The sequence below is a fragment of the Erythrolamprus reginae genome, chromosome 7 (genome assembly GCF_031021105.1).
Source record: "Erythrolamprus reginae isolate rEryReg1 chromosome 7, rEryReg1.hap1, whole genome shotgun sequence".
Taxonomy (NCBI): Eukaryota; Metazoa; Chordata; class Lepidosauria; order Squamata; family Dipsadidae; genus Erythrolamprus; species Erythrolamprus reginae.
In genome coordinates, this window is record NC_091956.1 from 40,221,390 (window position 1) to 40,237,075 (window position 15,686).

The 15,686-nt window shown below is 46.5% G+C and overlaps 1 protein-coding gene across 4 annotated transcripts in view; it reads right to left on the minus strand.

Moving 5' to 3' along the window:
* The window catches only part of LDB2 (LIM domain binding 2), a 266,234-nt gene that overhangs the window by 10,137 nt on the left and 240,411 nt on the right, over positions 1-15,686 (minus strand). Inside the window, exons 6-7 of one of the 4 annotated variants that reach the window (XM_070757375.1) lie at positions 2,496-2,619; positions 910-1,052 (exon numbers count right to left, since the gene is read on the minus strand). In XM_070757375.1, coding sequence (XP_070613476.1) covers positions 910-1,052; positions 2,496-2,619 — 267 coding nt within the window. Of the gene's footprint in view, positions 1-903; positions 1,056-2,495; positions 2,620-15,686 lie in introns of all 4 variants that reach the window. The other 3 variants (XM_070757373.1, XM_070757374.1, XM_070757372.1) reach the window with 3 other exon arrangements.

Sequence of the window (15,686 nt, forward strand, 5' to 3'; positions counted from 1 at the left end):
TCGGAGTCCCCGGCACCCAGCGTCCCCACGCCGCCTCCACCTCCCGGTAATGCGCCCGACCTCTGCCTCTCTCTTTCTCTCTCATATACCACGCCGGCAACAGGGAGAGAAAGAGAGAGAGAACTAGCGTGGACTTATTTTTTATTTTTTAATATTTTATTTTTTTAATTAATATTTTTTGAAAAACCGCGTTGCAGCGTTTCGCGCTAATCGAGAACGCGCAAATCGAGGGACCACTGTATTGGTTTTTAGGTGCTGATTTATCCTCTTTTTGAGTAGACTCTCCATCATTTTAATTTTAACTGATGTCAAGCTAACTGGCCTGTAGTTACTAGCTGCTTCTCTACTGACCTTCTTGTGGATAGACACAACACTAACCATTCTCCAATCATCAGGAACATCTCCTGTTAACAGGGATTGGTTAAACAAATCAGTCAGGGGGTAGCAATCACATATCTGAGTTCTTTAAGAATTCTGGGGTAGATGCAATCTGGACCCATTGCCTTATTTGTCTTTAATCATTCAAGTTCTTCTAAAGCATTGGCCTCTGAGATCACTGAAAGCTGAATCCCTACAGATGGAAGCAATGCTATATCCACCCATAGTATTATATTGTAAGCTGTTTTCTGAGAAAACTGAACAGAAGTAGCTATTCAAATGGTCAGCCACCTCCTTATTACCATCAATGTATGTATTATCTCCAGTACTAAGCTTTGATGCTGCAGTTATTCTTTCTATCACTAATATATCTGAAAAATATTTTATTCCCCTTCACAGATTTGTTTCACTTGGGAACCCAATATGGGAAGAAATTGCTTAATGATTTGCAGCAGTTTTTGCTCTTTTAGGGATCCTGGCCTACAGGTGGTCTTAGGTGAGGCCTAAAAGGAAAAGGAGACTTACAGGTACCTGATTGGCAAGGCTCAGGTTCACTGCTGTGGCTTTCTTCTTGCTGTTGGTGCTGTTGATGTTATTCCCGGCACTGATATTGGAGGTACTACTGGTGGAAATTTTTCTTTTTCTCCTTTTGCTGGTGGGCTGTCTTGCAGGCTCTGCTGTGGGAGAGAAAAGGTAGAGATGCAGCACAAAGGCATATGCAGAGAGTCGAAGGAATCTGGCTGCCATACATAAGTCTGCACACTCTCAAATTCATTAAAAGGGGGCAGAGACAATGTTGAAAATAAGGCTAACTATTGAAAAAATTAACCTGAGTCAAAAAGCACATATAAATTAAGAAGTAGAAAAAAGAAGGAACAGTTGTTTATAGTTTGGCATCCATGATACAAAACCAATACTCTGCTAAATGCTATTCTGCAATTCTGTATAGATTGTGTTGTATTATAGTAGTGTTTCCCAACTTTAGCAACTTTAAGATATGTGGATTTCAACTCAGAATTCCCTAGTCAGCCATACTAATTGGAGAATCATAACCTTGCCAAGGTTGGGAAATACTGTATCATAGTAATAGTGTTTTATAATCTTTGTACAAAGGTGCTTGTCATAGTCAACTGTGCAAAAAGAGGAAACAAATTGCTTGGATTCATAATGGGCACTATCAAGAAACTAGATTACCTTGGCTCAGAGTCAGAATAGAAATTTAAGATTTACATCCATTGACTTTGCAGTCTAGAAGTCAATAGAAGCATTAGTTTGCAAGGGGTGCAGTTAGGGATTTATTTATTTAAAGAACTCTTCTGTTCTGGATAAATCCTGAAGTGTAGGTTCAGAGAAACACTGAATCAAAAATGTTTTTAATCAGAAAGAGCTCATAGTGGGTGAGATCATTCCACGACACGGGGTGAGTTACCATCAGTACACTGATGATACTTAGCTGTACATCTCCATCCCGTGTCAATTAAGTGAAGCATTTAGAACATCATCTTTTGGCTGTGGCAAGGGGGATGTTTGCACAGGTTTGCTTGGTGCACCAGTTGCGGTCCTATCTGGACAGAGTCTCTTCTCACAGTTATTCATCTAAGAACAGGGCACTTCAAAACGTTTGACTTCAAGCACAATCTAAAAGCTTCAGCCTCAACCATTTTTATCCCTGATGTTCTTGACTCTGCAAACTGCAAAACATCTTGGGAATGTCACCTGCATTTTTAAGGAACTGTGCATTTTGGGCAACCTCTACAATGGCTGGCATGCTAATTTCAACAGCAATTGGTTTCCATATCTCTTTTTAAGGGTGTAGGATTACATCTGTACATGATCCAGAAGAACTGCATGCAACTAAAATGACGGAGAAGTAGTTGAATGTGCTAGGCAGAACTATCCTTTTCATTATTTGTACAATGATCATCCTGTGTGTGAGATCATGTACTCTCTTTCACCATTCCCTTCTCATAGAATTGTTAACATGTAGGAATCCAATAATTCTATTGAAACACTGATTTAGAACGAATATCTGCAGAATAGTCACAGGACTTTATTCCATGTTTTTAAATTTTTATTCTTTCACCCACTTAGAATTAGAGACCAGAGAGAATTCCTACCTGGAGGTGCCACCATCTGCTGCCATTTTTGAAACAAACATGTTTTCAGGCAGTCCCGAGGACATAAATTATATGTTTTATGTCTTGACATTAGTTCTTGCATTGGCTCCAATATTACACACAACTACAAAGAAGGAACAGAAAAAAACACATTTATGGATATTTTAAGATTCAATCATTTCTTTCATTGCTCTCCAACTTATTTTCCTGTTAAGCAGAGAATTGTGAATATAAATTTTGATTAATAGGAGGTTTCCCAGTTTTAGGGTTTCAAAGATGGATTGCAGGTTCATTATTTTGTTGGAAATAAATATGCAGTATAATGTTTTTGTTATTTGGATTTTAATCAGATCAGAAAATCCACACTTTTACTACCAGGGGCAGGTTTACAAAGGCTCTCCCCAATGTATGGTTGCCTTCACCCTCACTATTTCCCAGCTAACCAAATGCTCCCTATTTTCATTCCCCCAATCCTCCCCAGCCCCAGCTATCCCAAGAACATTACAATTCTGCTCTTGTGTTGTGAAGATCCTTAGCATAGAACAGATATGTCCAACTCAAGATCTGAGGGCCAGATCCAGCCCGCAATGGGCTTAGATCTGACTCTTGGGGCTGCCTTGGAGACAGCAAGGGGCTGGCCCCTGTCACCTTGGAACTGTCCTGGCACTCCCCCTGGGTGCATGTACAGTAGGTGAGCGCACAGGGTCTTGAGGTGCCTGGCAGCAGCTGCAGCTCATTGCCCCTTTAACTGCTGGTGAAAGCCAGCTGGATGTGAACATGGGGTGTCCAATAAGCCATGTTCATCTCACACTGCCCAACCTGCACTGTACCCATGCACCTTGGAACCTTGCAGCCAGGCAAACCCTGCCCCGACACCTGCCTTGCCTCACTCTGCAGTGGCAACACTGGCAACAACAGCCCTGTTCAGCAGAAGCCCCACCATCCATTTACTCTCCTCCAGCTTGGTAAACCTGTGAACCCAGAGGGCTTGGCTGCAGGGTCCTGGTGCCCTAGGAGCTTGATGGCTGGGCAGCCATAGCAGTTTCTATGGGAAGAGGTGAGGGGGAAGGAAGGAAGATGAGAAAAAGGCACCAGTTGGATACAACAGTTGCCAGGAGCTTTGTCATTGCTCACACCATGGAGATAGGGTTGGTTGAGGGAGTGGGAGAAGCAAAGACAACTGGTGGGCTTTCAGAATTTGGCATGGGGCACCAGTAGGCCACCATTGCCACCCACCTGCCAGCTTCCAGGTGCTTCCCCTGTGGTGCTTTCTATGCAGACTATGGCACCACCAGACTGAGTGGGAGGGGGACAGGCTGTCTCCCCACCTCCTAAACTCCAGCTCAATTTAGTTTCTCATTGGCTGGGGTTTACAAGAAAGTCTATCTGACTAGGTGCACTTGGGGCCTTGGTCCTATGATGTAATTCCTGGGACTTGAGGTTACTGCATTCCTCGTATTGCAGAGGAGGCCATGAGAGTGCAGGGAGCCAGGCAGAAGCCCAATCAAAAGACTGGTTCAGTTCTCATTCTGTCCATTGTTATCTCATGTGGGATTTGATGCCCTGAATGAAAAAGAAGCCTCTTCATTAAGGCCCCCCTCTTTTGAGATTTACTCCTGGAGGAGGGGGCAGACCTGGCATGTATAATCGAGATCTGGCTGAGCCATGAAGGGGGGGGGGTGTTCCCCTCTTGGAGATGTGCCCTGACAGGTTTTTGAGTATAATTTTTTTTTTTTTAAAATTCTGCCTTAAAAATAAAACATACATTGATACAAAGCACATAATGATTACCTAACAATATGCATATCTAAAATTTTCTTCTCTAATACATCCTAATGGAACATCTTGTGTTCCTATATTAAATTAAATTTTCACAAATTCATCTCTCCAACATTTAACGTATTAAAAAAAACTGAATATTTAAAAGCTAAATAAAAACATTTTTAACACAATAACATTTCTCTCTAAATAAACTTTTCTAGCATCCCATAACAATCCAACACTTAAACTATTTAACAAACAGCATTAACTTTAAAAAGTTTTCAAATCATATCTACTTTAAACACGTGTTATATCATTAACTAGTGCTGCCACCAAATCTTTTCTTGTCACCTGGATTATCACTAGTTAATAGTAAAAACTTTTTTACATTGTTTCTTAAGTGTAGTTATTTATTTTAACTACGTATTTTTAATTTCCATCCAATCATAAAACTTTCCCCAAATTTTATAGTAGTCCAAATCTTCTTTATCTTTAAGCTTCAATCTATTCATCTGAGCATAATCTATAATCTTTCTTAATATTTCTCTGACAGGTTTCAGGTAATGCATCAGCTGCGACTTCAGGAAAGGGGTGGAATTATTATCTTTGCTCTCACAGCATCTCTACCCTGGAGTTTGTTGGATGTGAATCTCTCCCCTTGAAGTTGGACTCAAAGATTCAGTTGGGTTTGTTGATGATGTACCTACCTCCCAACCACTTTACAACAACTCTGCCTGTGCTTCTAGAGGCAGTAATGGATTGGCGGTGGAGTTCCCCAGGATTATGGTGCTGGGGGACTTCAACGAATCCTTGGATGCAGTTCAGGAGTTCATGGCTTCCATGACAACCATGGACCTGTCCCAAGTAGTTCAGGTTCTGACTCATGGGAGGGGGGACACACACTTGACCTAGTGTTCCTCTCGGGGGCAGTGGAGACATGATCTGGAATTAGGGGGTATAGATGCTTCTCTCTTGTCATGGCCAGATCATTTCCTACTGAGGTTAGACTTTAAGGCACCACTCCCTCATCGCAGGAGATGGAGCCAATTAAGTGGTTCCGCCCCAGATGCCTAATGGACTCAGAAGAGCTCCAGAGGGAACGTGAGGAAATACCTGACTCACTTGTCCATAGTCCAGCTGAGTCCCTTGTGGTTGCCTGGAACAGGGCATCATCAAGGGCACTAGACTGGATTGCACCTTTGCGACCTCTCCATGGCAGTGGATCCAGGAAAGTTTACTGAGGAGCTCGGGAGATGAAGCACCATAAGAGATGTCTAGAGACATGCTGGAGAACCTATAACTCTTTATCTGACCAAACACGGTTAAGAGCCTTTATTAGGACTTACTTAGTGGTGATACGGGCAGCAAAATGTTCACATTTTTCCGCACTTATTGCGTTTGCTGATTCGTGCCCAGCTGCCCTCTTTAGGGTGACTCATTTCCTTCTCAATGCAGAGGGAATGGAGGAGCCCTTGCAGGGTAGAGCTGAGGAATTTGTTTGGTTTCTGTCAGATAAAGTCACCAAGATTTGGATGGACCTGGACTCTGATTAGGCAATTCTGACTCAGGTGACAGGGTTAGGTCTTAATCCTATTGTGTGGGATGAATTTGATCCTGACTCCTGAGGATTTGGACAAGGTTATGGGAGTGATGAGTTCCTCCATGTGTTTATTGGACTCATGCCCCTCCTGATTGGTTTCATGCCCTTGAGGGAGGGTTCCTTCCTGCAACCATTAAAGGAAGTGGTTGTGAAGGCCCTCCTCAAGAGGCCTTCCCTGGATCCAGCTAAATTAAAGAACTTTCATTCAATCTCCAATCTACCCTTTGTGGGAAAGGTTGTAGAGAAAGTGGTGGCACTCCAGTCACTGTCATCTCTAAGCTGCGCAGGCACGCGCCCGCGCAGCCATTAAGAACCCCTGTGCAGAAACTTTTGAAGTGGTGCAAAACCACACAGTCCCGGATCGCTCGCTTCTCCGGCCAACAAAGCTGGCTGCCCGGGAAAGCGGTGCGCTTTTTAAACGCACACTTTTCAAATGCGCCGGTTTCCTGCAGCCGGCTTTGCTGGCCAGAGAAGCGAGCAATTCGGGATGGCAACAACAACAACGGCGCCGTGGCGGCTTTCAAGCACAGCCCTTTGCGGCACCCCACTGACGTTCCTGCAGGTAGAGGTCGGGTGCGCTCCTGGGAGGCGGAGGCAGTGCAGGGCCGGGCGCTGGGCACCATGGATGCCGGGCAGGGTGAAGGGGTGGACATGGCTGCTGCCTCTTAGCTGGAGAGCCGGATTGGCGCTGGGGTCATGCAGGGCCGCTCATCCAGGGGCCGCAGACTAACAAGCCGCCCTCCGTTATGTCTCTCTCTCTCTTTCTCTCTCTCTCTCTGTTGCTGGTGTGGTGTACGAAAGAGAAAGAGAGAGAGAGAAAAAGGAGGAGAGAAAGAGAGAAAGAAAGCAAGAGAGAGAGAGAAAGTGAGAAAGAAAGCAAGAGAGAGAGAGAAAGTGAGAAAGAAAGCAAGAGAGAGAGAGAAAGAGAGTGTGAGAGAAAGAAAGCAAGAGAGCAGACAGAAAAGGAGAGGAAGAGAGAGAGAAGAAAGGAGGAGAGAGAAAGAGAGAACAAGAGAGAGAGAAAGCAAGAGAGACAGAGAGCAAGAGACAGAGAGCAAGAGACAGAGCAAGAGAGAGAGAGGGAGAGAGAAAGAGAAAAAGAGAGAGCAGGAGGGGGGATAGAGAAAGAGATAGCAAGAGAGAGAGAAAGAGAGAGTGAGTGAGAGAGAAATAAAGAAAACAAGAGAGAGAGGAGAGGAAGGAAGAGAGAGAAAGAAATGAAAGCAAAAAGGGGAGAAAAAAGAGAAATGAGAAATATTTATTTATTTATTTATATTGTTTTGAATCCTGTGCCGCCCAGTCCCAAAAGGACTGCCACTGAGACACTATACTTTCCCACCCACACACAAAAAAAATTAGAGGGAACATTTACTCCAGTTTCTATTATCATTGGAACAAGTGGATTATCTAGACTCTTTTCAACTGGGCTTCAGACCAGGCTACAGCATGGAAACTGCTTTGGTCATTCTGATGGATATCTTTGGCAAGTCTGAGATGGAGGTCATTCCTCTATCTTGGTGCTACTTGACTTCTCAGCTGCTTTTGATACCATTGACCATGGTATCCTTCTGCAACAACTAAGGGAGTCAGAAGTAGAAGTCACTGTGCTACAGTGGTTCTGCTCCTATCTCTCTGGACAGTCACAGTTGGTGTCAGTAGGAGGACAGAAGTCAACCCTCAGGCCCCTCTTTTGCGGGGTGCCTCAGGGTTCGGTCCTCTTTCCTCTCCTATTTAACATCAAACTCAATCCTGACAAGGTGGAGTGGCTGTGGTTTTTGCTTCCCAAGGACAATTCCATCTCTCTGTGCATTACCTTGGGGGGGGATTATTGACCCCTTCATAGAGGGTCCGCAACTTGGGTGTCCTCCTCGATCCATAGCTAACTTTGGAACACCATCTTTCAGCTGTGGTGAAGGGGGCGTTTGCCCAGGTCCGCCTGGTGCCTTATAAGTCCTAAAACAAGGGGCCATTCCATTCTGGGTGCCACCATGAAAATTAGTCTCAGTGTGACTCTCTATGGCTAGCTCCAAGGCCTCAGTGGCAGATGTAGCTGGGACTTTATTCGCGACAGACGAATTTGACAGAATACAATTGGGATTTTTAGTCTCTTCAGGAGGACCCTAGACTCCCTCTCACATTTGGGCTTATTAAGCATCTGATGCACCCCAAGTCCAGTAAGGCTTTCTTCCCCAAGCTGGAGATTAATAGTTGTAGGCAGCGTTCCCCGTAAGCTGCGCCCAAAAATACCCCCCCATGCACCCTTTTCCATGGGCGCGCACTCCCCATCCCCCGGGGAGGTGCCGGCAGTAGAAGGAAAGGGAGCTGCGGCCGCCCCTGCCTCCCCACTGTGCCTCCGGTCCCCTCGTGCCCCTGGCCTCTCGGCACTGCCCCCCGCCCGCCCGCCCGATCTGCCCCCTCTCCTCCTCTTCCGCCAAAAGAAAAGCGCAGAGGCTGCCTGCTTGAGCCTCCCGTTGCTCCACGACGCTTCACTTGTCATCCTGGACCTCCATTGTGTTTTCGGGGGGGAGCATCGGGAAAGCCCTGTGCCGGCCAGGAAAGCCGGCTTTCCGGGAAAGCAGCGCACCTTTTAAACACGCTGCTTTCCTGCACCTCTTTCCTGGGGGGGGAAGTGGCTTCCTCCCCCCTGCCCAGGAAAGAGTTGCAGGAAAGCAGCGCATTTGAAAAGCGCACTGCTTTCCCGGAAAGCCGGCTTTCCTGGCCGGCACAGGGCTTTCCTGCCGCTCCCCCCCGAAAACACAACAGAGGTCCAGGATGACAGGCGAAGCGGCAGGGAGCAACGGGAGGCTCAAGCTGGTGGCGGCAGACCTCTGTTGTGTTTTCGGGTGGGGGGGGCAGGAGGACCTTCCTGGCTTTCCCGGGCAGCTGGCTTAAGCCTTGTGCCGGTCAGCAAAGCTGGCTCCCCACCGGAGATGTGGAGAGAGAGGGAGGGAAAGAGAGGGAGGGAAAGAGGAGGGGAAAGAAGGAGGGAGGGAGGGAAAGAAGGAAGGGAGAGAAAAGTGAACGAGAGGGAGAGAGAAAGGGAGGAAGAGAGGAAGGAAGGAAGAGATAAATATAAAGGGAGAGAGGGAGAAAGAGAGGGAGAGGGAGGGGAAGAGGGGAAGGAAGGAAAAGAGAGAAAGAGAAAAAAGTGGAAGGAAGAGAGAAGGAAAGAAAGGAAGGGAGAGAGAGAGAAAGAAAGAGAGAAGATAGGAAGGAAGAGAGAGAGTGAGAGAGCAAGAAAGAAAGAGTGAGAGAGGAGAGAGGAAGGAAGAGAGTGAGAGAGAGGAAGAAAGCAAGAGAGAGAGAGGAGTGGAAGGAACAGAGAGGGAGAGAGAAATGATAGAAAAAAGGGGGGGAAGAGAAATGAGAAAATGATTGAGGCAGAGAATGACAGGAAAGAGAGAGAAACAGAGAGAGAAGTGACTCTTGATTTAAAGCATATGGTAAAAGCACTTAAATAATAACAGAGACCCCCCCCCAGCCCTCACCTGTTTTTATTAATAGTTATGTTTTTGGATTTGCTGGTTGTTTTAGTTTTAATAGTAATAGAGCTTGGTTTTGTTTTATTATTAATTTCTTTTAATAAAAAAGAAGGGATTTTTTTAAAATTTATTTATTTATTTGTACTTCTATGCCACCCAGTCCCAAGGGGACTGCCGCTCAGACACTATACTTTTCCGCCCACCCCGAAAAAAAATTAGAGGGAAAATTGGTTGTAGGGTCAGGGTGACTGACTTGATTGGCCCACTTACCAGGGGGTCATCTTCAAAATTGCTATTGGATGGGTTGGAGTCCTCTTCTGATGGGTTTGGAGTTCCCACTCTGGTCTTCAGGAAGATACAGAACTCGACAACCTTGCCGCTTTTCAGGATCATTCTTTTCTGTGGTACATCGGTTTTGTTGGTCTCCCCCCAGCCAGGGGGTCTCCCTTCTTGGCCGGGGCTTTCACTCAGCATTCTGCAGCTCAGTGGCCTTCCCTGCCATGCTTGAAGCAGGCAGCTGAGTAGAGAGGCACTGCTAGGAGCTTAGTGGCATCTCGCATTAAGATGGGTGAGAACCATTTCCAGTCTTGGCTGGACTGGTACTGGTTCCTTGTTTGGTCGATCTCTGCCTCCTCTGTGAGGATGTACTAGTCTGGTGGTGATTCAGGGTTCTGTGAGTGATGCAAGCGTGGTAGAGGTCATCATTCAGCCCATCTTTGAAACAGTTTAGAAGGATGTCTTCTGGCCAATTCATGTGGCAAGGTAGATCTCAGAACTCCTCTGTGTACATCCCACCAAATTTAAGAACTTACCCTTCCTATCCCCTCAAGAAGACAGAATTCTTGAAACAGGCAATGTTTCAAAAGGAACTATTATTGGGAGATGGTGATAGCAAGAAGAATAGGCAGGACCTGAAATTCCCACTCAAAAATGTTAGGTTAAACATGTAGAAATCCTCTTCTTTGTCCAATCTGAGGTGAGCCAATCCACAAGGGTGAGGTTCTTGTGGGAACCTCAAAGTGAGAAGGTGATAAGAAGTTGTACTCAGGTATCACTTGTTTATTCCCTCAGTGGTGAGACAAAACAGATGGTCCTCCCTAGCCCAGGAAGATACATCAAAGTAAAGGAAAGGCCATAGATTTTTAACTTAAGGGACAATGCCATGAGCTGTTTTAAAGGGCAAAAAGAGTCATCCTGCTTCTAGATTTTTATGCTATGGTATGCAAGACAGGGCTAGCAGATTCCTCCTAGCCAGGATGTGGCCATTACCATGTTATTGAAGCTTTATTTGCTTTTTAGATGTCATACATTGTGGCTGCTATCTTGTCCTTTTAAAAAAAAATAACCATGCCCTGATGATACCCTGGGATTAGCAAGAATAACTGGGCCAAAATTATTTTGAAGAATCAAGACCCAGCAAGATCTGGGCCTTCCTCCTGCATTACCTGTACTTTAACTTTAACTTGCTTCCGGTTGTGAGAGGAGTAGGTATTGGCTAATATTAACACAAATCCCTAAAGTATTATAATAGATGTTGTAATTTGCAGATAACCAAACCCCTCTATTTTTACTTGTTATCCAACTGAAACTTTTAAAAAAGTGTTCAGATTACAGATTGTAAATTAGAAGTTCAGATTACAGATTGGAGTTGGAAATGACAATGTAGGTCATCTAGTCCAAGCAGGAGACCCTATACCATCTCTCTCTCCCTCCTTCTCTCCCTCCCAATATACAATGGGGACAGAAGCAACAGAAATTGCATCATCATCTGTCAGCATGACTAAGGCAGAAACAACAAAGTTAATTACAGGTGGGAAGAAAGGGTGTGGGCCTATTACGTGCACAGTGACCAAATTGATCGGCATTACATAAAGGCAAGTATCTCCTCAACGGGGATTTTACACTCTGATGAAGTCAGCAGGGGCTGACGAAAGCTTAATGTCATCCGCCCTGTGTTTCATCCTTCAACTGCGCTTCAGCTATCATGAGAAATGGGGGGTGGGAGTAGGTGTTGGAATTTGGGAGGGGGAAGTCTGCTGGAGGAGGCCAAGTAAGTTTTGTTTCTTCTAGTGAAGGCCAGGAGTGTTTCGTTTCTCCTGAGAAGGGGTGATATGGGGTACATTAGTGGCATGCATTCCAAAAGTATGACATGCCAGTGAAGATGTGTCCACCTGAAGAAGATGGACAATGGGGATTGGTTGTTTTGCCAAGGGGTGTAATTGGAGTTACTTTGATAAGGACAAGTATCAGGCCTTTTTCCTCAGACTTTGCTTTGCTTTTGATGCATTCACTTCTGATTTACCGTATATACGCAAGTATAAGTCGAATTTTTCAGCACAAAAAATGTGCTGAAAAATCCCACCTCGACTTATACTGAAGTCACTGATGGTGCTCGGGCGTTGCAATGGCCCGAGCGCTGGCAGCAGGGGTAGGCTGGACCCACCAGGGTATGGAACCATCCTGCCGATGGAAACGAAATTGTGCATAGCTTCAATTGACCAGCGGCAGTCACTTCCGGGATTACCGGTCTTGGCTCTCCTTTTTTCTCCTGCTGCTGCTGCATCTGCACTCCTCAATTCTTCCCTGTTTCCTTCTTCCTAGCCTTGGTGAGCTTCCCTCTCTCCTGCCTGGCTCCCCTACAGCCTCACGCAGCCACCTCCCGGGGCTAGGAAGGAGGAGAGGGGGAAAAAATGAGGAGCACGCTGATAGCAGTAGCAGCAGCAGCAGCAGGGGAAAAAAAGAGAGCCCAGCCGTGCCGCCACAAAGTGGTCTATTTCCCCCTTGTGAAGCTCTCACTCTGCCTGCAGCTCAGATGAAAAAGCTTTGGCACAATGCAGCTCTCTTTTTTTGCTAGGCTCCCCTCAATTACCTGGGGCCTGGGTGGGAGCGAAGCCAGGGTGGTGCGTGTTGTTGTTGTTGTTGTTGTTGTTGTTGTTATTATTATTATTATTATTATTATTATTATTATTATACTGCTGTTGTTAGCCGCCCCGAGTCTTCGGAGAGGGGCGGCATACAAATCTAAGTAATTAATAAATAAATAAATATTATTATTATTATTATTTATTGGATTTGTATGCCGCCCCTCTCCGCAGACTCAGGGCAGCTAACAACAGCAGTAAAATAGTACAACAAAATCCAAAACTAAAAAAAAAAGCAGTTAAAAACCCATTATATAAAAATACAAACATATCCTACATAAAATTGTGAAGGCCTAGGGGGAAAGTGTATCTTAGTTCCCCCATGCCTGGCGTTTTAAGCATACAAACATATCATACATAAAATTGTGAAGGCCTAGGGGGAAAGTGTATTTTAGTTCCCCCATGCCTGGCGTTTTAAGCAGCTTACGAAAGGCAAGGAGTGTGGGGGCAATTCTAATCTCTGGGGGGAGCTGGTTCCAGAGGGTCGGGGCCACCACAGAGAAGGCTCTTCCTCTGGGTCCCCCCAAGCGACATTGTTTGGTTGACGGGACCCGGAGAAGACCCACTCTGTGGGACCTAACTGGTCGCTGGGATTCGTGCGGCAGAAGGCGGTCCCTGAGATATTCTGGCCCGGTGCCACGAAGGGCTTTATAGGTCATAACCAACACTTTGAATTGTGACCGGAAACTGATCGGCAACCAATGCAGACTGCGGAGTGTTGGAGTAACATGGGCATATTTGGGAAAGCCCATGATTGCTCTCGCAGCTGCATTCTGCACGATCTGAAGTTTCCGAACACTTTTCAAAGGTAGCCCCATGTAGAGAGTGTTACAGTAGTTGAGCCTCAAGGTGATGAGGGCATGAGTGACTGTGAGTAGTGACTCCCGGTCCAAATGGGGTCGCAACTGGTGCACCAGGCGAACCTGGGCGAATGCCCCCTCGCCACAGCTGAAAGGTGTTTCTCTAATGTGAGCTGTGGATCGAGGAGGACGCCGAAATTGCGAACCCTCTCTGAGGGGGTCAATGATTCTCCCCCCAGGGTAATGGACAGACAGATGGAATTGTCCTTGGGAGGCAGGACCCACAGTCACCCCATCTTGTCTGGGTTGAGTTTGAGTTTGTTGACACCCATCCAGGCCCCAACAGCCTCCAGGCACCGGCACATCACTTCCACTGCTTCGTTGACTGGACATGGGGTGGAGATGTATAACTGGGTATCATTGGCATATTGATGATACCTCATCCCATGCCCTTGGATGATGTCACCCAGCAGTTTCATGTAGATATTAAATAGCAGGGGGGAGAGGACCGACCCCCGAGGCACCCCACAAGGGAGAGACCTAGAGGTCGACCTCTGACCCCCCACTAACACCGACTGCGACCGACCGGAGAGGTAGGAGGAGAACCACTGAAGAACAGTGCCTCCCACTCCCAACCCCTCCAGCCGGCGCAGAAGGATACCATGGTCGATGGTATCGAAAGCTTCTGAGAGGTCAAGAAGCACCAGGACAGAGGACAAGCCCCTGTCCTGGGCCCGCCCCTGTCCCGGGCCCGCGTGTGACCATGAAGCCCCCCCCACCAGCTCCGGTAATTTTCCTTTGGAAGGATTCCTTGCTGCAAGAAAATTACCTGACCTGACGGGGGTGGGGGTGGGAGCTCCAAGCAGGCAGCGATCAGAAAGGAAGGCGACTGTGTCTGTGGAGGCACCTCCCCTGCCCGCTCTGGGATTCCTTGCTACAAGAGGTGCAAGAGAAAATGAGGGCTTTTAATTTCACTTTTGGATTTGCAGGGAAGAGACCCATGGGAAAGGACATGTTTTTTCGTCTTCTGTCAGTTGAGGACGGAGCTGGGGTTGGGGGAAGCGGGCAAGGCAGCGGCGGCGCACATATCAGCGTCGAGAGAAACATATCAGCGGCCAAGAAGTCCCAAGCCGAGAGTCCCTTTTTTATCGCTCTCCTCTCAGCCTCGGCAGGATGCAGAGAAGCGAGGTTTTCGGAGTGGGGAGGCAAAAACTCTTGGAATGTCACCACCAAGGCATTTCTTGACGGGGCAGGGGTCCCTCAACTTTCCTTCAACCCCGGCGGAGACGAGGATGGGAGCGCGTGGTCCTCGCCAGCCACCCGTCTTCCGGGACTTCACTTTCTGCCTGCCCTGCACCAAGGTTCCTGCCAGGTGAAAAATCTTTTGACAGATAAGCTATGAATCCCACTGCAGAAATTTTAGAGAATACTCAAAATGATTCTTCATTTTCTTTGTAACCTTAAATAAAAACCAGTACAGTATTGACTGTGTAATTTACCCGAGGGGGAGGAGGAGAAAGATGTTAGGAAGGAAGAAGGAAGGAAGACAGAAAGACAACCAGAAAAGAAAGAAAGGAAGGAAGAAAGATGTTATGAAGGAAGGAAGACAGACAGAAAGAAAAAGAAAGATGGTAAGAAGGCAGGCAGGCAGGCAGACAGAAAAAGATGGTAGGAAGTAAGAGAGACAGACAAATAAAGATGGTAGATAGGAAGGAAGGAAGATAGACAAAAAAGGAAAGGAGGGAGGGAATGGATGGAAGAAGGAAAGAAAAAGGAAGGAAGGAAGATAGGCAGACAGAAAAAGAAAGGGGGAGAGAAGAAGGAAAGAAGAACACCATCTTGGAACACCATCTTTCGGCTGTGGCAAGGAGGGCGTTTGCCCAGGTTCACTTGGACTCCCTATTTGGACAGGGAGTCATTGCTCACAGTCGCTCATGCCCTCATCACCTCGAGGTTCGATTACTGCAACGCTCTCTACGTGGGGCTACCTTTGAAAAGTGTTTGGAATGCGGCCGCGAGAGCCATCATGGGGCTTCCCAGATTCGCCCACATTTCTACAACACTCTGTGGCCTGCATTGGCTGCCGATCAGTTTCCAGTCACAATTCAAAGTGTTGGTTATGACCTTTAAAGCCCTACATAGCATTGGACCAGAGTACCTCCGGAACCGCCTGCTACCTCATGAATCCCAGCAACTGATAAGGTCCCACAGAGTTGGCCTTCTCCGGGTCCCGTCGACTAAACAATGCCGTTTGGCGGGACCCAGGGGAAGAGCCTTCTCTGTGGCATCTCCGGCCCTCTGGAATCAACTCCCCCAGGAGATTAGAACTGCCCCCACCCTCCTTGTCTTTCATAAATTACTCAAGACCCACCTATATCGCCAGGCATGGGGGAACTGAGACACCTCCCCCAGACTTTTATATTTTATGTTTGGTATGTATGTGTTGTTTGATTTTAAATGATGGGGTTTTATATGTTTTTTCTCTTTTAATATTAGATTTGTTCCACTGTAACATTGTTTTTATTATTGTTGTGAGCCGCCCCGAGTCTTCGGAGAGGGGCGGCATACAAATCTAATAAATTATTATTATTATTATTAAGAAGGAAGGAAGGAAAGAAGGAGAGAGA